The following is a 25,845-nucleotide window of genomic DNA, read 5'->3' on the forward strand; positions in this document are numbered from 1 at the left end:
AAAGCAAATCTCTCATTTGCAAAATCTTACACACCATATTAAACAGGACGTTGGATTTTCTGGCCTCTGGGATTCGTTCGCCCAGTGGCTCACTGGCTGGTTGCCAAATCTGAATTGGCTTCGTAATCTTTTTCAATATGCTATTGTCATAATATGTATATTAATTTTGTTATGCTGCTTTATCCAATGCATTCCTGGTCTCATGCGTCTTTGGTCTCAGCTTTTTTCTCCTCCTCGGCCACCTAATAAAATCATTGCTGCCTACTTTGCGAAGTGGCAGCACCAACAGTAAATAATAGGGAAAATGTGGGCAGACTTATTTCGGGCATGCGCTGGCATACCACGTATCCCAAAGTATTTTTGTCCCATTCACCCTGAAATCATATAGCAACATCTCGCAAAAAAGAAAAAAGAAAGGGGGAGATGATGGGACGTTTTGCTTCTGCACATGACTCTGGCAAACATCTGAGCTGAAGCATTCCTTTCTCACCCATCCTAGAATGTTCAGTTCACATTGAGTTCATGAAACATCAAATCCTGACCTGTTCCTAATGCATGGTTGACCACATCTATGGAATACAATAGTTATGCTCTGTTAAGTTTTGCTATATCAATCACTAGTAATAGTTTATATGCCTCCCAAAGTCTTGCTATATCAATCATTAGTAATTGTTTAATAAGGAGGTTTTCATGCCTGTCTAATTCTGTGTTCCCTTTCCCAACCTTTAATCTATTGATGATTAATGTCTATATGCAACCCTTGCATTGTATTTGTATGAACCAATCAGCAACAAGCACATATGTGGCAATGCTGTAATATTCAATAAAAGGAACTCCCCGAGACATGCTCGGTAGTTGCCTCCCTTATGACACTTGCCATCCGTCTGTCGTTTATTTCAACCCAACAGGACTTGTAGCACAATCCTGTAGATGTCTGCTCAGAAGGCTGTTCCAGTAAGCTCAATAGGACTTACTCCCTTGTTAGTGTGCTTGCAGCCTTACAGATTCTTGTTGTGGAAAAGCTGAGATCAATAAAAGAAGCTCCACACAATGGAGGACTGACCTTTTCATTTCAGGAAATGCCTTGAGCGTCCAGTGCACCAGTGTGTGCTGAGCATTCCCTAACATCATAAAGAATGGGGGGAAACTGAGCCAGAACCCCTTTTCTTTTCAGCTTTTGGGGAGAGATGTTTAGCGAAGTCCACAGGCCCCACTGCCTGCATTCGTTCGTTTGTGGTTTGTGCCTTTCTTTGTGGTTTCAAATATGGAAGTTATCAGGCAGTCCTTATCAGGGCTGCTTATGTCATATGCTGTCGTAGCCTTCTCCGACATGGTGGTGTTCCCTAAAATGTTCCTAGTGCTCTAGGTCAGATATTTAGTTTCACACTATGAAAAGGAACAAGCAGGAACCTTTCCCCTAAACGGTGTCTTGGTACCTGCTCTCACCCCCCCATCTGCTCTACATAGGATTGAATTAAATAGATATGCAAAAAAAAAAATGGTGTTAAAAGTTGAGTTGCACCCTTTCAAACTGTTATCAGATGTTTTCTTATAAGAAAATTCAGCCACACAGCAGGTAGCACTTAACCTATTGTTGTGCCCTAATTTTAACTGAACCACTGTCCCAAGTCAATTAAGTACGTGAATATGTATATCAAGATTAAAATGACTTGCAGATAAATAATAATAGGGGGGAACTAGGAAGGACTGTCCTACAGTTTATTTAAAAGGTCAATCAACTTTCAAATGCAGCCCAACAAAACTCCCTTTCGCAGTGAATATCCTGCAGAAAGAATTTAAAACAGAAGCATATCTTAGAGCCAGCATCTGGTACATGTTTTCAGCAGGGAGACCTTATACTATAAGCCTGACTTTACACTTGCTTTGATGACAACAATAGCTCAAGCAAATACTTATGTGCTTTTAAGCTTTCTGTGTGTGTGAATGATTTCAGATGCCAGATTATCACCTGTGTTACCTTGTTAACGTACTTCATCTTTGTGTCAGTGTCACAAAAAAAGGGGGGGGAGGAGGACAGCGAGGAAAATGATGTTGGGATTGAATAATTTAGAAAGGACTTAGAAAAGGAGGTGAAGTGGACAAAAGGACAGTACAAAAGGGTGTTTCAGAATATAAGACCATATAGCGATAAAGTGCCTTTGGTCCTGAGGGCAGCAGAGTACAGGGATGGGAATTGGCCGAAGAAACAGAAGGCATTAATGGGGTAATGGGGCCCTTTGGATGTCCAGCAGTCCTTTGTCGGGCTCAAATTGTTGCTGTTTTTGTGTGTTGAATATATGCTATATGGTGATTTGTGGACCTAGTAGGTATCTAAAACCATTTGCACATGGCGAAATATGTATTTTATCAAGGTAATTTTATCAAGGTAATTGTTAGGCCCTGATGATGACCAACCCATAGCCTATTTGTCTGAAAAATTAACCACTACAGAACAAGGTTTGCCTCCCTGCATGCGAGCAGTAGTGGCTACTGCCACTCTGATTACAAAAGCTGACAAGTTATGAAGTGCCAAGCACTGCTCATGCACCCGCAGTTGCAGCTTCAAGTTACTGAGGCTCTTACCCGGCTACACTACCACCTATGGGAGAAGATGGGCCTCCAACACATGACTGCATACAAGTAATGGATGAAGTATATTCCAGCAGGCCTGATTTGAAGGATGAAGCAAACCCCAGGCAGTATCAGATTGGACTGCTACGACTGATCTACACCAACCCCTTCGACTCACCATTTTTTGGCGCCCACCAGACGACCGCCCTGCTGGTGCCACCCCCAGAAGCTGGCATCTCTACGCACGGCAGAAGAATCCAGTGTGGACTAGAAGAGGACCTTTTCTATCCTTTTCGTTTCTTTCCCTTTGGATATATAGCTTTGTATATAGCTTTGTGGGAGGTAACCCAGGTAATAGGTAATAATTAGGTCCCTCCGCCTAAAATACCGCAGATAGGACTGCGGGTGACCATGGTTTTTGCCAGGATGGTATTCTTCTTTCTGGCCAGCGGCGTGCCTGAACCACTTAAGGTGACCAAGCAGCTAATGAGAGAGTGGGGTGCCCGTAACATGTATAATAAATGGCGGAAATGGTAGCCTATTCTGGAAACCGAACCAATTGCATGATCTGCACTCTGGGACCTACAGATGCTTTGGGAGGAATACCCCTCCTCCCTGTGCCTTTGAATGAGTCCTCAGTTACGGCCCCGATTTTGGTTTCTGCCGGGTTTTGTGCAGCGTTAAATTTGACAGAAGGAGCCTGTTGCTTTAACATTTCTGACCATGGTGAAACTATTCGAAACTTGGCAGCAGAAATAGAAAAATAGCCCATGTTCCTGTCCCAACCTGGAACTGATGGGACATGTCTTGGTTGACTGAGTGGCTTCCAAACCTTGGGTGGCTTAGAGGACTTTTAATAATGTTACTGGGCCCCTTGCTAATCTTCTTTTCTGCTCCTGTATACCCTGCTTGATGCAATGCCTGCAAAATATGATGCGTAAAATGATGTCACGAATGATTTGGCTCCAGATTATAGCACTGACACGAGAATACCAGCCAGTGCCTTGGGACAAGCCGGAAGGCTGTCCAAAAGAAGAGGAGGGAATGAAGGAATGGGTTTCTGTGCAGTCAGTTTGAAACTGACCCAAAATCCGCATTTTTCCTTCTCCAAGGGAGCATTTCTAAAATGCATTAACTTGAGCTGTTAAGCAAATGCATAACAGGAACCCAGCTGTATAAACAAAGCTCTCTCCTTTATCAGTCCATGACGGCAATGTATGGCCTTGACTGTTCCAGTGAAGCAGGGATGGCACGTCTGGGTCTTATTTTACATCCTGACCACACTCTGACGCACAGACCTAGTCCGGGAACAGCGCCAGGAGAGTTGGTGACCTTCTAACCCCAAGATAAGAGTGCCGGAACAGGAATACCCTTATATGGTCCAAGAGTACAGGAAGTGGAACACCCTTTTATGGTTAAAAGTACCGGAGCAGGAACATCTGTGATGTCAACCTGCGTGTATAAGCTGACGTGGCTGGATTCCTGGGGAAGGGGGGAGAGGGTGCCTAGAGGATATATATACTGCATGAATTTTCTCATTTCTTTGGACTTGCTGTGGACTGACCATGCAAGTGCCTTCTGCTATCTGGAGAGCAGAATAAACTCTTTCTCTGAATCAACCTCGGTGTCATTTGACTCCTTTCTCCCTGTTCTGGGAGCAACGCTCACCCTACCACCGGTAAAGTCTAATAAGGCTACACTGTAAGGTGAAATTGCTACCTATTCTCCAGGACCGGATGGGCTGACTTCCAGATATTACAGATCTTTGAAAGAGTGGTTATTACAACCTTTGAAGGAAGTCTGTAATGAAATTTTGGAAGGGAAAAGAGCACCAGAATCGTGGAAAGAGGCGTATATTACACTTATACCGAAAACGGAAACTGAAAAGACACAACTTAAGAACTACCGTCCCATATCCTTATTAAATGTGGATTACAAAATTTTTGCTGATATTTTGGCTAAGAGACTGAAAAAAGTATTGATTGAGGAGATTCATAAGGACCAAGCGGGCTTTCTACTGGGAAGACATCTATCTGATAGCTTGAGGAACATAATTGACATTTTGGAAAAGCTAGAAGTGAATATAAACACTAAAGCAGTTCTGATATTTGTGGATGCGGAGAAAGCTTTTGACAATATCTCTTGGAGTTTTATGAAAAAGAACCTACAGGGTATGGGGGTAGGCCAAGGCTTTGAGAATGGTATAGGTGCAATATACTCTGAACAAAATGCTAAATTAATTGTAAATAACGTGGTTACGGAACAATTTAAGATAGAAAAAGGGACACGACAAGGGTGCCCAATTTCCCCATTGCTTTTTATATCGGTCCTGGAAGTCCTGCTGAACATGATTAGAAGGGATTGGTTGGTTAAAGGTATACAGGTCGGAGCTAAACAGTATAAACTGAGAGCATTTGCAGATGACCTAGTTTTGACGTTACAAGAGCCAGAATCTAGTACTAAAAGAGTTTTAGAACTAATTCAAGAATTTGGTCAGGTGGCAGGATTCAAATTGAACAAGTCAAAAACTAAGGTTTTAGAGAAAAACTTAACATTGACTGAAAGAGAGAAGTTTCAGAGTGAAACAGGTTTAACTGTGGTTAAGAAAGTGAAATACCTGGGGATTAACATGACAGCTAAAAATGGGAATTTGTTTAAAGACAACTATGAAAAATGTTGGATGGAAGTGAAAAAAGATTTAGAAATTTGGTCAAATTTGAAGCTTTCCTTGTTGGGTCGAATTGCAGCTATAAAGATGAATGTATTGCCTAGAATGTTGTTTTTGTTTCAAACATTGCAAATTGTGGACAAGATGGACTGTTTCAAGAAGTGGCAGAAAGACATTTCTAAATTTGTCTGGCAGGGCAAGAAGCCCAGAATAAAATTTAAGATATTAACTGATGCAAAGGAAAGGGGTGGATTTGCCCTGCCAGACTTTAAACTTTATTATGAATCAGCAGCGTTCTGCTGGTTGAAAGACTGGCTGCTTCTTGAGAACACAGACATTTTGGATTTAGAAGGTTTCAACAATGTTTTTGGGTGGCATGCATATTTGGTCAGGTTGCAGGGTTTAAACTGAATAAGTAAAAAACCAAGGTTTTAGAGAAAAATTTAACACCAATTGAGAGAGAGAGGTTTCAGAATGTGACAGGTTTAACTTATAAAAAATCATTTTTTCATATTCTCTTATACCATTACAGCTAGAAACCACTTAATTTCAATCCAACATCATTCAACATTCCTTAATTTTACAATATTTCTGTAAATAGTCCTTAAATTTTTTCCAATCTTCTTCTGCCGACTCTTCTCCCTGGTCACGGATTGTGCCAGTCATTTCTGGCAATCCCATACAGTCAATCAACTTCATCTGCCATTCTTCCAAAGTGGGTAAATCTTGCGTCTTCCAGTACTTTGCAATAAGTATTCTTGCTGCTGTTGTAGCATACATAAAGAAAGTTCTATCCTTTTTTGACGCCAACTGGCCGACCATACCCAAGAGAAAGGCCTCTGGTTTCTTCAAGAAGGTATATTTAAATACCTTTTTCAATTCGTTATAAATCATTTCCCAGAAAGCCTTGATCTCAGGGCACGTCCACCAAAGGTGAAAAAATGTACCTTCATTTTCTTTACATTTCCAACATTTATTATCGGGCAAATGGTAAATTTTTGCAAGCTTGACTGGGGTCATGTACCACCTGTATATCATTTTCATAATATTCTCTCTTAGGGCATTGCATGTCGTAAACTTCATACCTGTGGTCCATAACTGTTCCCAGTCAGCAAACATAATATTGTGTCCAACATCTTGTGCCCATTTAATCATAACAGATTTCACCGTTTCATCCTGAGTGTTCCATTTCAACAGCAAGTTATACATTTTTGACAAAATCTTAGTTTTGGGTTCTAACAGTTCTGTTTCCAATTTAGATTTTTCCACCTGGAAGCCAACTTACTTATCCAAATTGTAAGCCTCCATTATCTGATAATAATGAAGCCAGTCTTGCACTTTGTTTTTTAATTTCTCAAAACTCTGCAGTTTCAGTCTATCTCCTTCTTGTTCCAAAATTTCCCAATACTTTGGCCATCTGGCCTCCATATTGAGCTTTTTCTGAGCTTTCGCTTCCATTGGTGACAACCACCTTGGGGTTTTATTTTCCAATAAATCTTTATATCTAATCCAAACATTAAACAATGCTTTCCTAACAATATGGTTTTTAAATGCTTTATGTGCTTTAACCTTGTCATACCACAAATATGCATGCCACCCAAAAACATTGTTGAAACCTTCTAAATCCAAAATTTCTGTGTTTTCAAGAAGTAGCCATTCTTTCAACCAGCAAAAAGCTGCTGATTCATAGTAAAGTTTAAAGTCTGGCAGGGCAAATCCACCTCTTTCCTTTGCATCTGTTAATATTTTAAATTTTATTCTGGGCTTCTTGCCCTGGCAGACAAATCTTGAAATGTCTTTCTGCCACTTCTTGAAACAGTCCATTTTGTCCACAATTTGCAATGTTTGAAATAAAAACAACATTCTAGGCAATACATTCATTTTTATAGCAGCAATACGGCCCAGCAATGAAAGCTTCAAATTTGACCATATTTCTAAATCTTTTTTCACTTCAACCCAGCATTTTTCATAGTTGTCTTTAAATAAATTCCCATTTTTTGCTGTCATGTTAATCCCCAAGTATTTGACTTTCTTAACCACTGTTAAACCTGTCACATTCTGAAACCTCTCTCTCTCAATTGGTGTTAAATTTTTCTCTAAAACCTTGGTTTTTTACTTGTTCAGTTTAAACCCTGCAACCTGACCAAATTCTTGAATCAATTCTAAAACCCTTTTAGTACTAGATTCTGGCTCCTGTAACGTCAATACTAAATCATCTGCAAATGCTCTCAATTTGTACTGTTTGGCTCCGACCTGTATACCTTTAACCATCTGGTCCCTTCTAATCATATTCAGCAAAACCTCCAGGACCGATATAAAAAGCAATGGGGAAATTGGGCACCCTTGTCGTGTCCCTTTTTCTATCTTAAATTGTTCCGTAACCACGTTATTTAAAATTAATTTAGCCTTTTGTTCAGAGTATATTGCTTGGTCCTTATGAATCTCCTCAATCAATACTTTTTTCAGTCTCTTAGCCAAAATATCAGCAAAAATTTTGTAATCCACATTTAATAAGGATATGGGACGGTAGTTCTTAAGCTGCGTCTTTTCAGTCTCTATTTTTGGTATAAGTGTGATATATGCTTCTTTCCACGACTCTGGTGCCCTTTCCCCCTCCATTATTTCGTTACAGATCTCTTTCAAAGGTTGTACTAGCCATTCTTTTAAAGATCTGTAGTATCTGGAAGTCAGTCCATCCGGCCCTGGAGATTTACCCAATTGCATATTCTGAATGGCACCTTCTATCTCCTGTTCAGTTATTTTATAGTTCAACATTAATTTGTTTTCTTGAGAGATTTTTTGTAATCCATTTTTTTTCAAAAATTGGTCTACGTCAATTTCTTTCTGTGGCCCTTGTGTATATAGTTGTTTAAAGTACCTCTGGAAGCAATTTCTAATCTCAGCTGGGTTCTGTATGTTCCTTCCTTCCACTTCTTCTCATTCTGGATTCTCTTTTTTAATGCATTCTGTTGTATCAAGAACCCTCTCATAAGAGCTTTACTAGCGTCCCAGATTACTCTTTTTTCCACATTGGTGCTCATATTTATCTCAAAGTAGTCTCTCAAGGTTTTTTGGGCCTTCTTAAACACTTCTTCATCTCTAAATAAGGTGTCATTCATCCTCCATCTAAAGGAACCAGTTGGTGTTAGTTTCATTTCCATCTTGACAGCATTATGGTCGGAGCAGGTTTTTGGGCAGATTTCCACTTTTCTTGTCTTTGGTGCCATTCCTCTAGTTACCCATATTTGGTCAATTCTAGTCCATGTCATTTTGGCTTCAGAAAAGAAGGTGCCCTCTTTGGCCAAGGGGTTCTTTGTTCTCCAAATATCAACTAAATCCAAGTTGTCTGTCATCTCAAAGAAAGTTTTCGGTAGTCTACCATCCTTAGTGACTACCTGTCTTTGTGCCTTGTCCATATGTGTAGATACCACTCCATTCATGTCTCCCATCAAAATCACATTGTAATCCAAATAGTCCATGAGGATCTCATGCAACTTTTTTAAAAAATCAGATTTCCCCTCATTTGGTGCGTAAACACCTACTATCAAAAATTTTTCTCCCTGTGTTTGAATTTCAATTGCCACAAATCTTCCTTGGTCATCTTTAAAGATAAATTTCGGTAGTAATCTCTCCTTTGCATAAATCACTACCCCTCTTTTTTGACCTTGTCCGATGAAATAAACTCCTGACCAAGTCTTTTATTAATCAATAGTTTCCTGTGTAACCTTGTTATATGTGTTTCTTGTAAACAAATCAGGTCCAATTGTTCCTTTTTTAATAAATGAAACACAGATCTCCTTTTCTGAGGGGAATTCAAACCATTACAATTCCAACTTAGTAGTTGCAGAGCCATGATGTAGTTACTGTTAGGATATTTCCGTTCCACCTTAAAAGGGAGCAGGCTTTGTGAGTCACAGAGTCTGCGTATTTCCTGTTCACAGGATGTTTATGTTGTCAGTTGCTTTCGTTTCTTGCTTCTTGCCTGAGCAGACCGAAGCAGACGGTCATGTTTTTCTTTGTTCTGACCAACGCTAAATAAACTGTAAATATGCTCTCCTGCTGTGCATCTTTTGCTGTGTGAATTCTGCTGATAGAGTGTGCACCAGCCTAAGAATGTGGCAATGTTATCTGAGGCTTCGTGTCGCTATTTGCTGATACTGCGTGACTACGGGAGATCGATGGATCGTCCGGCAGGAGCTTGGGGGCTCAGATGGACTTTGTCTCCCTGGCAGTATCCCAACAGTTACTATGCTTCTCCTCCAACTGCACCCAGTGCCTGTTCCTGTTCTGTTGGTGGTATCACCTTCTTCAGGCGGTCTTTTAATTCAGGAGGTAAATCTGGTGTATCTAAAGTTTCACTTACAAGTGCTCTTAACTCTCCTGCAACTTTCTTCTGCAGGTCTTCTCTGTGGTCTCTCCAAAATTTATCTTTGTCGTCCTCTGATCTTATTTTTATCTTCTTCCCTTTGTAGCTAAAAGACAGGCCTTGGGGGAATTCCCACCTGAAAAAGATTCCGTTACTTCTCACCAGAGCAGTCAAATCTCTATAATTGGACCTAAGGTCCAAAAGGTGTTTCGGAATATCCTTAAATATCTCCACTCTTGACTGATGTATTTCCAAGGTCTTCTGGAAGTGCAGACTCAAGATTTTGTCTCTCTCCTCTTTTGTTCGGAGGGTGATCAAACAGTCTCTCACCCTGTTCTTCCTCCCTCCTTTTCCAAGTCTAAAAGCACTCACTATCTTGAAGCTGTCCTTCTTCAAATCTGGATTCCAAAAGTCTGCAAATTCCTGTGTAAGAAATTCAATCAAATTATCTTTCTCCAGTTCAGGTACCGCCCTGACCCTTAAATTTACTTGTTTCTCCCTCAACTCAATCATAGACAATATTGATCTGTGGTCTTCAAGTTGTTTATGTATCGGTGGTATCTTCTCTTCTACAACGGTGGCTGTAGCGGTTGCAATTTCTTTTGCCTCATCAGCTGTCTTTCGTGTCAAAGTTGATTCCTGTAATAATTTCTGAATAGTTTCTGTATTAGTATTGACCTTCTGTCCCAAATTATTAATGTTTGTAGTGTTCTGATTAATACTTGTAGTGTTTTGGTCAATTTTGCTCGATGCCTCGGCTACTTGATTACTTATTCTTTCCAAAGATTCATTTATTTTACTAAGTGCCTGGGCCAGGGCATCGTCAGCAGCCATACCTTTAGGTTTAGGTTGTGCCAATGGGGTTGCTGTTGGCAAACCAGCAGGACCAGATGTCGATGCTCTTCTTTGCAGCCCACCATCTGTACGAAATACTCTGCCAGACCTTGTTGCTTGTACCAAATCTATCTTGTCTTTCCCATCTGCCATAACCCTCAAGATAAAAGTCAAGGTCAGTCACACACTCAGAGTCAGAGTTTGTTTTGAAATGGAAAATTCCCTTGGCCCAGCTGCTGTTGTGACAATTTCAAAGTTCCTCTAGGGGGACACAGTAGCAGCAACAGTCAAAAATGTCTTAAAGTAACTAACTTTCCCCTTTCGCCCCCCCAGTCTCAAAAGGACAACAGTTTCTATCTCAATTATTTCCTGATATTTTGAAATCAGGAGAAGCCAGTCAGTAATATTGTGTCTTAATTGTATCTTCAGACGCAGAGTTAACTGTCAAAAATAAAGATACTTTCAGCAAAGCACGTTTCTCAATACGGCATTTTTACTGTTCACTGGGAGCCCATTTCAGGGATTTGAGCGGTGGATTTTAGTTCCTCTTGCTCTCTCTTTTTGCAGGGAAATACAGTTCTGAGCCTTTCCCCCCTCCTCCCCTGCAATCAAGGGGGGGAAATCGCTTAATTGATGTTCGGATTATAATCCTTAGCAACGTCCTTTGAGGTTTCCGCTTACAAGTTCATTGCTTTACTCCATTTACAAGAACGGAAGGCAGACTTCCTGTTTATGCCTCTCCGCATTCGGTGCCAAATAGTTTGTAAAGTTCCTTTAGTTCCGAAACAAAAAAATTTTTCCCTTCCAGTAGCACCTTAAAGACCAACTAAGTTAGTTCTTGGTATGAGCTTTCGTGTGCATGCACACTTCTTCAGATACACTGAAACAGAAGTTGCCAGATCCTTCTATATAGTGAGAAGGTGGGGAGGGGTATTACTCAGAAGGGTGGTGGGAATGGGTGATTGGCAGATAGCTGTGATGAGCCTGTTGACGACTCTTAACGACTGCAATAGGTCTTACAGGAAAAAGCAAGGGGTGAGAAGGTGAAAAATGGCTTTGTCATGTATAATGAGATAAGAATCCAATGTCTTTGTTCAGACCAGGTCTCTCCATGGTTTTAAGTTTGGTAATGAGTTGCAATTCAGCAGCTTCTCTTTCCAGTCTATTTCTGAAATTCCTTTGTAGTAAAACAGCTACTTTGAGATCTTGTATAGAATGTCCTGGGAGATTGAAGTGTTCTCCTACTGGTTTCTCTGTCTTGTGATTCTTGATGTCCGATTTATGTCCGTTTATTCTTTGGCGTAAGGTTTGGCCTGTTTGTCCAATATAGAGAGCTGAAGGACACTGTTGGCATTTGATGGCATATACAATGTTAGACGATGAGCAATTAAATAGTTCCGAGATGGTATGTGTGATGTTGTTGGGGCCAGTAATGGTGTTGTCCGGGTGTATGTGGCAGCAAAGTTGGCATCTGGGTTTATTGCAGGCTCTGGTGCCAGTGTCCGTGTTACGTCTGGTTGTAGTATTATTGTGGGTTAGGAGTTGTTTAAGATTGGGTGGCTGTCTGTAGGCAATGAAAGGTCTTCCTCCCAGAGCTTGAGAAAGAGAACTATCATTGTCCAGGAGAGGTTGTAGATCTCTGATGATGCGTTGTACTGTTTTAACTTGGGAGCTGTATGTGATGACTAGAGGTGTTCTGTTATTTTCTTTTTTGGGTCTGTCTTGCAGCAAGTTCTCTCTGGGTATCTGTCTGGCTCTGTTGATCTGTTGTCTAACTTCATCTGCTGGGTATTTTAGTTCTAAAAAGGTTTGCTGTAGATCTCTTAGGTGAGAGTCTCTGTCTGTAGAATTGGAACAGATACGGCTGTAACGTAGTGCCTGGCTATATACAATGGACTGTTTGGTATGTTTGGGATGGTAGCTAGAGGCATGTAGATATGTTTGTCGGTCAGTTGGTTTACGGTATAAGGTGGTGTCTATGCGTCCATCCTGTATTTTTATAGTAGTGTCCAAAAAATGTATTTCTTGCATAGATTGATTCATTGTTAGGTTGATTGTGGGGTGAAAATCATTGAATTTCTGGTGGAAGGTGTCCAGGGTCTGTTGACCATGTGTCCAGATGATAAAAATATCGTCAATGTATCGCAGGTACAAGAGAGGTTTGAGTGGGTAGGAGTTTAGGAAACGTTGTTCTAAATCTGCCATGAAGATGTTGGCATACTGTGGGGCCATGCGGGTGCCCATTGCTGTGCCGCTGATCTGAAGGAACAGGTCATCACCGAATTTGAAGTTGTTGTGGGCAAGGACAAATTGGCAGAGTTTGGTGGCAAAGTCCGCTGTGGTTTTATCTGAAATGGTGTTCCTTATAGCTTGTAAACCATCGTTGTGTGGGATGTTGGTATACAGAGATTCCACATCCATAGTAGCTAGTATAGTATTGTTGGGAAGATTATTTAAAGATTGTATTTTCCTCAGAAAATCTGTGGTGTCACGTACATAGCTGGGAGCACTGATGGCATATGGTTTCAGAACAGAGTCCATATAACCGGAGACACCCACTGTAATAGTGCCAATACCTGAAATGATGGGGCGTCCTGGATTTCCTGGTTTGTGTATTTTAGGTAGAAGATAGAAAGTTCCTGGTCGAGGTTCTGTTGGCGTGTTGGTGAGGATCTGTTCTTGGATGTGTGGGGGTAGCTCCTTAACAATCTTGTTCAGTTCTTTTTTGTATTCTTGTGTGGGGTCTGAGTCCAATTTTATGTAAAAGGCGGTATTGGAAAGTTGTCTGTGAGCCTCCTGAATGTAGTCAGTTTTGTTCATGATGACGACAGCTCCACCTTTGTCTGCTTCTTTAATTATAATGTCTGAAATTGACCTACTCACGGATCGTTGTTTTACAGCCAAATTTTCCAGGAAGAAGGCAGCGCTCTCCGGCAACGGCTACGCGGCTTCACTCCACGGAAGAAGCAGACGACTCACAGCACCGCGCCACTTCCCCGCTCCGCTCCGGAGCCCTTAACCGGACTCCTTCGCCGATTGGGGGGGCGCAAAAGGTGCCCGCCGAGTCCCACAGTCACAGGCTTCACCCACCTGTGATTTTTGAAGGGTCCCCGCTGCGCCGTAGCGGTGCAGACCCGATTTCCGCAGAGCTGGTCCCCTCCAAGTCAGAGGGAATCTGCCATTGCCGATGGCGCCACCCCGGAAGTCCTGAAAAAAATTATTCAGCAGGCAACAACTGGATAATGAACATGACGCAGACCTGATTTGTAGCAGGAGGGAGCATTGCTATAATGTGGGTTGCTGGTGCCCAGGGTGGGGCAAGTGTTGCGCCCCCTTGGTGGATTGGGCAACTGGAGTGGGGGGGTGTGCAGAACCCACAAGGCACATGGCTGTCGGCAGTACTGCTAGTGGGGGTGGCTGCATGTCTTTTTGGCTTAGCGGCTCCACCGCCTCCTGGCTCAGCCAGCCCAGGAGCGTGGTATGGTCAGACAGCCCTTTACTGACCACAAGGAAAAGGAGGCGCCGCTCCAGTCCTGAAGGCCCCTGCCTAGGTATAGCTTGTCTCCCTGTGGCTCCAGAAGGCAGCAGGAGCTCAGCCATACAAGGGAGCCTGTTGTGGGGCACAGTCTCTCACAATTTTGTGCCCAGGGCCACCGCCCCTCTGCCCCCCCCCGCTATGCCTCTGGAAGGGAGATCCAAAGGTATGTGCCTTCACACTCAAGCCCTAATTCCTACAACATATGAAAACATATGAAATGGACTTCCTGATATAGTGGCATCTACATGAGACCCTTGCAGAAACAATTGTTTACCACACCCCCAAAAGGATATTACGGAGCTAGAAAAGGTTCAGAAAAGGGCAACCAAAATAATCAAGGTGATGGTGCAATTCCCCTATGAAGAAAGGGTGCAGCATTTGGGACTTTTTAGTTTAGAGGAAAGATGAGTAAGACATAGTATGACAGACATTTAAGAAACTATCCATGGCCTGGAGCAAAGCTGTTGTGCTCAAATTCTGCTTGCTGGTTTGCCTTTGGGGCATCTGGTTGGCCACTGTGAACACAGGATGCTGGACTGGATGAGCCATTGGCCTGACCCAGCAGGGCTTTTCTTAGGTTCATACGTTCTTGTTCTTGTTCTCTCTCTCTCTCTCTCTCTCTCTCTCTCTCTCTCTCACACACACACACACACACACACACACACACGCGCGCGCACACACACACACACACACACACACACACACACACGCACACACACACACACACACACACAGGGAATGCATGAAGCAGGATTGTGGTACATAATGCCAGTATACCAGGCCGCCACACTCCATGAGGCAGGTACACATTTTCAGCTGAACCCATGAACATTCAAACCATGGGTGGGATGACAGCAGCAACATCCCCTTCTGCATCAGCTCCATCAGCTTAGTTATTAACCTTCTTGCACTGGGCAAGTCTGCACTGCAAGGTTTCCTGCTCAAATTTGCTTGAACCCTAGTGGGATCTGCTGTGCAATCAGGGCTCCCACTCACGTTTCAGCAAACACAAGTGGAAGACCCTTGCAGACCTTTCCCTGCTCAAGGCAGGGACATCAGAGGCCTCAGGAGTGGGTGGGGACGATGTGTGTGCCTCCCTTGCCCTCATCAACAGGTTGAATGTTCAGCTGTCATGAACACAACTGGCCTAAGTAGAGAAATACAGTATGAGTCAGTAAGCAGTCCTCCTCCCCCTCTCTCTGACACAGAATGGAATGTTGATAAGCAGCTAGCAGAGAGTGGGAGAGTGAGAAGTCAGCTCACTCAATACACGCAGGCAGACTTGGAAAGCAGGCGGCGTAATATTTCCTCACCGGAAGAGGAGGCAATTAATCATCTGAGCCCAAGGAGTCGTTGTATGGGAAAGGTATTAGACAGGAAGCAAACCTAGAAGCATAAGGGTCATAGGTTCAGGATATTCTGCAGAACCAGAACCAGGAAGCATTCTTCAGAAGGGTCAATTGATTCATAAGCCATAGACTGTCCAAGGCTAATTGTTTGCATTGCAATAAATCTTCAAGCTAATTACAACTTGTGTGCTGTGTTATCAAGACGGCAGCCTGGGCTTCTGACATCAGCTGGATGTCTGAATGTGGTTCTGCTGTGTGTGTACTTTGCTGTGTGTGTGGTCTATGTTAAAGTTAAGAGCCACTAATTTATTTATTTAGTACATCTCTATCCTACCTTTGTCTCTCAGGAGCTCAAGGTGGCGTCCATGCTTCTCCCCCACTCCTCATTTCATTCCCACAACAAGCTTGTGAGGTTGGTTAGGATGAGAGGCAGTGGCTGGCTTCAGGGCAGAGTGGGAATTCAAGCCCTGGTCTCCCAGGTCTTAATGTGACACTCTAATCCTCACAACAACCCTATAGCCTTCATGGCTGGTGTTTTCTGTTCTAGTGGCAGTGAGTTTCACAGATGCAGTGAAGATGTTAGTTGGTGTTGCAGGAATTTATGTATAGGTTGGGGGGGGTTGCCCCTCCAGCAGATATCATGCACATGCAGCCCACTACCAAAATCAGCACAATCACTTTTGTGACTTTTGTGATTTGTCCCCACAAAACACTTCATCACAGTTTCTTCCTATCTATTCAAAGGGCCTCTGCTGCACAATACCAAATGTAACATAACAATTCACTGATAAATGTATCTATGTACTGGCTCACTGGGAAAACTTCAGAAATTCATATAGACATGTGAGCTCAGCTACTCAGCAGCCCCTCTGCCTGAGTGATAATTCCTGGCATCCTGATACCTGAGTGCCAGACAGGTAGCCATTCCAGAAATAACAAACCCAGATGAAGACAAAAGGGTGTGATTAACTTGGCTGGGAAACAGGGAAGTGTAAAAATCTCTTTTGTTACACTTGATGGGTGTTTGGTGGAGGGCAAGGGGAACCATGGGGCAGGGTCCAGGATGCTCAGATTACTGCCACCAGACCGCCCCTTTCATGATGTAACCATGATGTATTAGTAATGTAGTTTGGGGGGGGGGTGTAACATGGAGATTAGCAGCTAATAAAAGTTTGGGTTCTCTTTTGTTTGGGGCTTCTGTTATGTACTGAGTTGAATAGGATCCAAAATGCAGCAGCCTGATTGGTCCTAGAACAATGCAGCAGTATGATTGGTCCACAGGAGCCACCCAATCCAGCTCCAAGTGGAAGTGAAGCCACAACCTGATTGGCCTACAGGAGAATCCCGGAATTAGCCAATCACGTGCAGCCCATTGTGTAAATAATGTATATAAAGCAGATATTTGGGGGGAACATTCATTCCTCCTCACCACTATGAGCTGAATAAAAAGCATGAAATCCACTCTTGACTCCAGGTATATTTCACTGACGACGAGGATGGGATCCCGTTGAGCTGACCACCACAAACAGCACCGCCACCTGCCGCACCGCTGCCTCGCACCGTGTATCTGTCAGGATCTCCGCTCGGCTAAGCTGATAAAGCTCATTTTCCTCTGGCCGAGTCCTCCGACGATAATTAACAACCTGAGCCTTTGATGAGGCCTCAGGTACATTCCCGTTCAGCAGAGAATCAAAGCAGCACAGGGAAGTGATGAGATTTATGGCTACATCGCTATGCTTCACTTCTTACTACGCAGACAGCAAAGAAATATACATTCTCTCTCTATGAAAGCAGAGAGCAACTGCACAACAAAGGAACAAAGGAACAGGAAACCACTAACGTCACATCCCGTCTCCCATCTCCCGTGAGACTTCCAACAGCCTGGACTGTCTCTGGAATGTACACAGAGACCTGTGACTCTAAGCAGCTGCACAGTGGCACAAACAGAAACTAACTTCCTCCCCCTTTCTGTGAACACCACTGGGCAGTGTGTCATGTACAGTCTCAGTACAAACCCAATTTCTGTACATAGGTACAGTGTTGATCCTTCGGAACAACCTTGGACAATAAATCAGCAGGAATTTCATTACCTGCCATGTAGGACACCATTACGAGTCCTTTCTGAACACATTCCCTAACGTGTTGCAGCTTCAATTGCAAGTGCTTTGTGCTTTGCTTACAACCTTCAGAAGTCAGCAAAGCCAAACATGCTTTGTTGTCCTGATAAACCTGGATTGGACACTTGACAGGAATTCTCATGTCTTTACACAATTGTAACAACCATTCACAATCCACCAGTGAATAAGACAGTGCATTCAGTTCAGCTTCACAAGAACTTAAGCTTACTGTTGTTTGCTTCTTGCACGACCAATCAAATAGACCCTGATTGTACATGTAGCAAACTCCAGGCGTGCTTTTCCTGTCTGTAGTGTCACTTCCAAAACTCGCATCAGCAAATATCTCAAGACCACCAGACTTCTGATTGTTAAATCTCAGTCTGTAATCCATAGTGCCTTTCAAATAATGTGCTATGCGTTTCAGAGCTTTCCAATCCTTAACAGTAGGATTGTTGACTTCTGCTTAGCAAATTCGTGCTAACTTCAGTGTCAGGTCTTGAACATCTGGCAATAAAGTTTAGTTTGCCTAGCACACTTCTGTGCAGTGTCGTGTCAAAAAATGCTTCTTCAGTATCATCTACCTGATAACCTGTTGTCATTGGCGTGTCTTCAGTGTCATCAGAATAATATTTGAAAATTCCCACATTCTCCCCCCCCCAACTTGGCATTGTACTCAACACTTCTAGTGAGCCTAATTGTCCTAGAGTCAGTCATCATTACTCTGTAAGAACCTTTCTGATATCCTAGAAAGACACCATGCAAACCACGTTTGCCTAACTTGGAGATTTGTGGTGTGTGAACCCACATGTCAGAACCAAAAATCCTCACGTGCTTGATGAATGGTTTCTTGCCAAACTTCTTTTCATAGGGGGTACAACCAATCAGTGATGACAATCTGCGATTATAAGCCTAAACAAAACAGCCGAGCGCTTCTGCCGATTGGGATCATGCAGCAAGGTTTTCAAGCCCTGAAGCCATGTTTGGCTTGCCCTTTCACAAAGTCCTTTCATCCAAGGAGACCGTGGACTTGAAAGGTCATGTTGAATTCCTTTCTCAGTCAGAAAAGCTTCAAACTGCTGAGAAGTGAATTCTCCCCCTCGATCTGTAAATAAACATTTCACCTGTTTATCATGCACATTATTCAACCAAGCACAGAATTCCTTGAACCTAGGAAACGCTTCTGATTTCTGCTTGAGATTGAACACATGAATATACCTGGAAAATGAATCATTGAGGACCATAAAGTACTGTGATGGCCTGGGAATCTGATTCAGAAGCTGAATCTGAGGAGTCCCAGCCTGCACAGGAGTCCCTGCCTCCAGGGCCGGCTGAGCTGGGGCAGGGGCTTGAATCTGAAGGGCCTGCACCTGTGCCGGATCCTCAGGAGCAGACACCAGATGCATCCATTCTGGCTCCGGAGGTGATTGAGGACCCATTGCCTGCAGGTGCGCCTCTCCCAGCCCTGTCAGGGGAAGGTGAAGCTGCTCCTGGGTCCAGTAACCCTCCAGCCTCTCCTGAGCTGCAGAGGCTCAGGGCAGAGAGGTGGAGGGAACTGGGTTCTCTCAGGAGGAGTGCTCACCTTAAGGCCAGGAGAGGCGGGTCACCTGTGGGAGGAGATAAAGGCCAGTCAGCCCAGTCCCAGGTTGCGGGAGCAACGTCGTTGGAAACCTGTTTCTGCCAGCACCCAGACCTATTTTTCCGGAGTTCCAGACCACGCCCGGCTTCTTGCTTTGGACCCCGCTTCCCCCTTGGTGGACAGCCTCCAGACCCTCGTCCCAGGTCCGGACTTTGACCACACCTCACGGTAAACCCCCCCCCCGGGACCAGCACAAGTACCTGGCTCCACCCAAAGAGGGTGCTAGTGGACCAACTAGATCAGCATGCACTACCTGGTATGGTTCTGTAGCTTGTCTACTAGATACCTTACCTTTTGCAGCCATTTTGACCTTGTTTGCTGCGCATGCCTTACACTTCATGTGGTAACTGCAGGGTTTAATAGTCATACCTTCAACTAAGGCAGGCATTTTGGAAACTGCCTCGAAGTTTAAATGACCAAGTTGCCTGTGATAATCATGAATACATCCTGCATGCAAAACCTTGTTAATATCTGCAATACAACCAGTTTCATCCTGCACAACATCAACAGAATCATCATAATGCAATACAAACAAACGATCAATATAATCAGCATGCAATACAAAGTCATCTTTCTTGGTGATGGTGCACTTCCTCTTCTTGAAGGAAACGTCTATGTCCTGTTCAGTCAGCTGCGAGACGCTCAATAGGTTGTGTGCAGCATCTGGAAGAAAAAGAACATTGCGTATCGATGCATCCAAGCTGTGAAGAACAACCCTCCCATAGCCTTGAGTGGAGATCGTGTGGTCATCTGCTTGGTGAATCGCACCTTCCTGCGGAGTAAAGGACACGAACAGGTGTTTGTCTTTGCAGATGTGCCAGGTCGCTCCCGAGTCAACGATGAAGAAAGATCTAGACGTCTTCTGAACCTGTGGAGTGTAGCGTGAGACCATAGCCTTGTGTTGCGTCGTCCTGGATTTCTGACCTTTGCCTTTTCCACGTGTTGAGCTTTTGCTGCGCTGCTCTGTTGCCTTGGCCTTGGGATGTTTACATTCCCTCTTCACGTGGCCTAGACGTCCACATGAGTAGCATTTCACTGCCTTCAAAGCTTTGGCACCATCTAGTGGTTGCACTGCATTCTGGGATTACATCTGTGAGGACTCCCTCTTGGTGATACTGCTGGCACTACGCTGATCCGCTTCATTCAACACCACAGCAGTAACATGCACTACCGTTAGCTGAGCAGTAAGCAAAACAGCAAGCTAACTGGCAATCACTTCCCAACTTGAACCCAAAGAATGTAGAATCAAGAAGGAATACATAGCCTCTGGAAAGGTGATTCCATGCTGTTGCAACTCATGGCTGAGATTCTGCATTTCCATGAGGTGAGCACGTACGTCTGCTCCATCAGCAAGTGCCATATCATGCAACTTGGCATAAAAGAACAAAGAAGCTCCCGCCTCTGTTCTTAAATGTGACTGTTGAAAACTGTCCCACATCTCTTTGGCTGACCCTTTGCCACTCAAAAGACATAACTCTTCAGGAGACACAATAAGCGTCAGAGTCCCCCTTGCTTTGGAATCCTTAGCCTCCCATTCTTCAGACACTGGAGCTGGGGGGGGGGCGTCTGATATGACATTAAACAGACCCTCTTTTCTTAGCAGAGCTTCTGCATACTGCACCCAGTCCTGATAATTCCCTTTTGAAAGCTTAGTGTAAGGGTTCCAAGGGGTTGCTCGAGAGCAAGCAGGCAAATACCTCCCTGCTCGGCGGTGAAGCCTTGCTTTTGATGCAAAAATAAACTTTATCTGTCCAGAGTGCCACTCTCCCGTGGCTGGCTCATTCACTGGCAGAATCCATGAGTGGGCGGTCCTTAAACTTTCCCCAGCAAAGTAATTTCTTGATGCCCAGTCTGCGCCTCCCCTCTCGGCATGAAAGCTTACTGCGCAAGGAGGGCGTGGGTAATGGAGGACCTCTCTCCTCCCGGCTTTGCCCAGGCAAGGTGTCCTGGCACCGCCTCGCCTCCTCCGAGCCCTGCAGCTCCTCTCCACTGGCAGCGTGGTTACTCTCCTCCGCTGAGGAGGAGCTGCTTCCCACGATCTTTGGGGGCTCTCTGTAATCCATCCGGCTTTTCCTCTCTTCCTCCTGAACCGATGGCAGTTCCCTGACACTTAGGAATTGCCATCGCAAATTGAAGAGCTTCTGTCACTCTCGCACTAACCATCTTGTGTCTTTAAAGCAGGCTGTGTCTGTTTACAAGCAAGCTGCATTCCAAAAGCACACTACTTGAGGCTTTTGCTTTCTCCTGCCACTGCCGGTAAATGCTTTGGCTAAAAGTTCAAAGTCCACCCTTATTGCCATTAATTAGGGACTGGCAGGCTTTCTGGGGCTTGAGCACATACCTCTCATCAATCTTCTTGACACGCAGAGAAGATAACCTGCATTCCGTTCTTCTGGGCCCGGAACCAAAAATGTCGGGATCTCCGCTCGGCCAAGCTGATAAAGCTCATTTTCCTCCGGCCGAGTCCTCCGACGATAATTAATGACCTGAGCCTTTGATGAGGCCTCAGGCACATTCCCGTTCAGCAGAGAATCAAAGCAGCACAGGGAAGTGATGAGATTTATGGCTACATCACTATGCTTTATTTCTTACTACACAGACAGTAAAGAAATATACATCCTCTCTCTATGAAAGCAGAGAGCAACTGAACAACAAAGGAACAGGAAACCACTAACGTCCCATCCGTCTCCCGTGAGACTTCCAACAGTATGGAATGTGTGGAATGTAAACAGAGTCCTGTGACTCCAAGCAGCTGCACAGTGGCACAAACAGAAACTAACATGGACTACACTGACAGGTAGCAGTTCTCCAGAGTTTCAGACCAAGATGTCTCCCAGGCATACCTGGAAATGCTGGGGTTTAATCCTAATACCTTCCACATGCAAGGCAGATGCTGTATCACTTAGCTACACCCCTTCCCAAAGAGGGCAAAGCTGGGAAGATAAGCTGGGAATTCTTCTCCCGGTTGTTTATTTATTCCAAACATTTGCATTCTGCCCTTCATCTAAAAGATTCCAGGGTGGTGAGCAACAAGTCTAAATAAATTATTTCTATCATAAACACTAAAATATACAATAAAGACATAGTATTAATAGATAATATGAGGCATCAGCTACAATCATTCAGGAGACAAAGGCATTCCACAAATTAAAGCACGTGGGAAAATTAAAATGTTTTAGCCTGGTGTTGAAAAAAACTAAAAAAAAAAGGGCAATGTACAATAGGTGCCAGATACAACTCTTTGGAAAGTGCTTGGGTGAACTGGAGAACAATTCAGGACACCCTTGATACCCACAAATTTTAAGACAAACCCTGAAACTGATAATAGAGCCCGAAGACCTTTGCTGGCAGCCCAAAATGAGTCCTAGATCAGAAGAAATTAACTTTGGCTGCATCATGCAAAGTGATAATATGATTTGCTCTGCTAGTAAAAGAATGAAGAAACACTGGGATGTACAACTGATGTACCACAGTTTAAAGCTAATTCAGGCCCTGGGTAATTTGATATTTAACGATTTGTGATTCTATTTTTAAATTTGCGCACAGTGGTTTAAACATATGAGATGCATTTATTTGATACATAGGGGTTGATGAGGTAAATTTATAGAAACAGTAAATATGCATACATATTGCCATTAGCCATAGCTGTTATTTTATAAACCCAAATAGCACCAACCTGCTATTTGTTGTTAAATGGCTTCCTTTCAGTTATTACTGTTGCTTCAGTTTATTTTTTATTAGTGTGGGATAATTTTTAACCATAATATGTACATGATCATTAAAGTGAGCACTGAAACTCCTATATTTGGCTTGAACAAATCATTTGCAACTGAAACAGCAAACTCAGAGTCTGATTAACTAAACATATTCCATTTATACTAGAAGGAGTGGGAGGCTGTGAGCAACAATTCATGCTTCTTGTATGAATTCAATACTTATCAACCTTTGGCATAAATTCAGAATGTATTGTTCCTTGAAACACCAGCATTTTTTGGAGTCCTGTGGAGGACAGTCAGAGGAGAAAGACCAAAATATGTCAGCAAAAAGGTTTCTTGGAAACTGGTGGATCCTATCTGTCATCCTGACCTAAGGTCTTCAAGGTTGCTCTTGAAAAACTTTGTTTCCTTAGTGGCACACCATAAACATGGCAATAGCTATGTGGAGATATTGTTTTATAGCTGATCCATTCCTCAGATTAAAACCAGTTAAGTACGTGAAGCCTGCTAGAAGGAACCTGCCCTTTGAACCAATGCTCCCTAGTAAATACCGTATTTTTCGCTCTATAGGACGCACCTAGTTTGGGGGGGGGACAAGAAAAAAAAATCTGAATCCCAGAAGCTAGAACAGCAAGAGGGATCTGGCTTCTGGGATAGCCTCTTGCTGTTCTGGCTTCTGGGATAGCTGGTCTAGCTTTGCGCGAAGCCTCCGCAGGGCATGAGGAGCCTTCATCCCCGTGTCCTGCGGAGGCTTCTGGGACAGCCTGCGAAGCCCCCGGAGGGCAGTGGGATGAAGGCACCCCGCTGCCCTGCGGAGGCTTTGCGCCGCTAACCCCGAAGCTAGAACAGCGAGACGGAGTGCTGCGCAGCGCTCCTTCTCATTGTTCTGGCTTTGGGGACAGCCTTGGAAGCCTCTGCAGCTAACCCTGAAGCCTTTGGAGCGCAGCGGGACCTCGCGCTGTGCTCCAAAGGCTTCGGGTTCCTTTCGCTGAAGCCAGGAGAGTCTTGCTCTCCTGGCTTCAGCAAACGGAACCTGAAGCCTTTGGAGCGCAGCACGAGGTCCCGCTGCGCTCTCCAGGCTTCAGCGAAAGCAACGTGTAGCCTCTGGAGCACGGAGGGAGCTCTCCCTCTGCGCTTTGGAGGCTTCGCGTTGCTTTCACTGAAGCCAAAGAGCCTGCATTCGCTCCATAGGACGCACAAACATTTCCCCTTAATTTTTGGAGGTGAAAAAGTGCGTCCTATAGAGCGAAAAATATGGTACATCTAAATGTCTGTGAAGTTTTGTTCCTGCTACACCTAACTAATTTACTATTATGTCTTGTGGGCCTACCTCATCATTGACCCTTTGATGTGTGCAGATCTATGAATTTGTTTAAGCAGTTCAACCCAAAATTTCATTTATTTCATGTGCATTATTTTTGGATACACGTTTTCAGCTGCGCAAGTGGCCACTTTGCCTGCACAATGAAAGTGAAATGAGAAGTAGGAAGACATTGAGAAATCTGCCATTTGTCTTTGAAGTGCAACTGCTTGCTGAGTGTTATAAAGAAAGCTCTGGCAGAGCTTGAGAGCGGCCAGGGGGGAGCCATGTTACTCCTCTGGTCCAAATGTACTGTTTCTAAGACTTTACGTTCATTCCTACATCTCTTAGATCAAGAAACCATACAGCCTTATCCTTTGGTTTGTTTTTTTTCTTCCATTTTCATGCTCAACAACATGCAATATGGCTAGACACTATTTTCCATGGAGGTCAACCTGAAATTAATCTTGTATTGCATTTCTTTTAGCAAGCTTTATTTACAGAAAAAATGCATTACACGTGATGGGAGTTATTTATTGGAATTAGACTTTACGTATGGAGGAGAAGGTCTGTCATTGGCTGTTGGCTGTGATAGTTAAATGAACCTCTAAGTTCAGAGGAAGTCTACTTCTAAATGCCTAGTGCAGCGGACTATCTGGTGATTCCCCTTCATCTGGGCCTGGTCAGTCTCTTCCCCTTCCTTACGTTGCACAAACAGTTGACAGTAATTGAATTAGCTACTTTTCTAATTTGAACCTCATTTCACTATCACCTTCAGCTCCAGCTTGTGAAAGCTCAAAAACATTTATATATCCAGTGCTGAAACGAGAGTAGATGGACTTCCATCATTCCTGACCACAGACCAGGGCTGATGGGACTTGGAGTCCAACAAAATCTGCCTGGCCCTAATAAGGTCTTTTCTTAGGTTGTAGTTGCAAATCTTATTCTCAGTCAAAAATAAGAGTCTACACTTTCCCACTGAGAATAAGATTTGCAATAAGAACAGCCTTGAAGTTCAGCTATGTTGTATGGAAATGTTCTGTTTACAGCATGAGCTATCAGTGATACGTGGTAGAAAACATAATATTTGGTTGAGCATTATAATGAAGTGTGTACCATTGAACTCAGTTATGCTTATTCCAGGGACGCGGGTGGCGCTATGGGTAAAAGCCTCAGTGCCTAGAGCTTGCCGATCGAAAGGTCGGCGGTTCGAATCCCCGCGGCGGGGTGCACTCCCGTTGTTCGGTCCCAGCGCCTGCCAACCTAGCAGTTCGAAAGCACCCCAGGGTGCAAGTAGATAAATAGGGACCGCTTACTAGCGGGAAGGTAAACGGCGTTTCTGTGTGCGGCTCTGGCTCGCCAGAGCAGCGATGTCACGCTGGCCACGTGACCCGGAAGTGTCTCCGGACAGCGCTGGCCCCCGGCCTCTTGAGTGAGATGGGCACAAAACCCTAGAGTCTGTTAAGACTGGCCCGTACGGGCAGGGGTACCTTTACCTTTACCTTATGCTTATTCCAAGTAAAAATGTCTACCATTATACTGTATTTTTCACTCTATAAGACGCACCAGACCATAAGACGCACCTAGTTTTTTGAAGAGGAAAACAAGAAAAAATATATTCTGAATCCCAGAAGCCAGGACAGCCAGCGGGATCGCAGCGCAGCGATCCAGCTGGCTGTCCTGGCTTATGGGATAGCCGTGCGCAGCCTCTCCTTGCCCGGGAGAGGCTGCGCGCGGCCAAGCAAGAAGC

At 43.9% G+C, this 25,845-nt stretch overlaps 1 protein-coding gene across 1 annotated transcript in view; it reads left to right on the forward strand.

Moving 5' to 3' along the window:
• LOC128405979 (craniofacial development protein 2-like) overlaps positions 1-21,561 on the forward strand; it is a 50,451-nt gene extending 28,890 nt beyond the window's left edge. Inside the window, exons 2-4 of the mRNA XM_053373034.1 lie at positions 18,312-18,421; positions 19,805-19,961; positions 21,447-21,561. Of these exons, the coding sequence (XP_053229009.1) occupies positions 18,312-18,421; positions 19,805-19,961; positions 21,447-21,561 (382 nt within the window). The remainder of the gene's footprint in view (positions 1-18,311; positions 18,422-19,804; positions 19,962-21,446) is intronic.
• Positions 21,562-25,845: the final 4,284 nt, after the last annotated feature.

This window comes from Podarcis raffonei, chromosome W (assembly GCF_027172205.1).
Source record: "Podarcis raffonei isolate rPodRaf1 chromosome W, rPodRaf1.pri, whole genome shotgun sequence".
In the NCBI taxonomy this organism is placed as follows: Eukaryota; Metazoa; Chordata; class Lepidosauria; order Squamata; family Lacertidae; genus Podarcis; species Podarcis raffonei.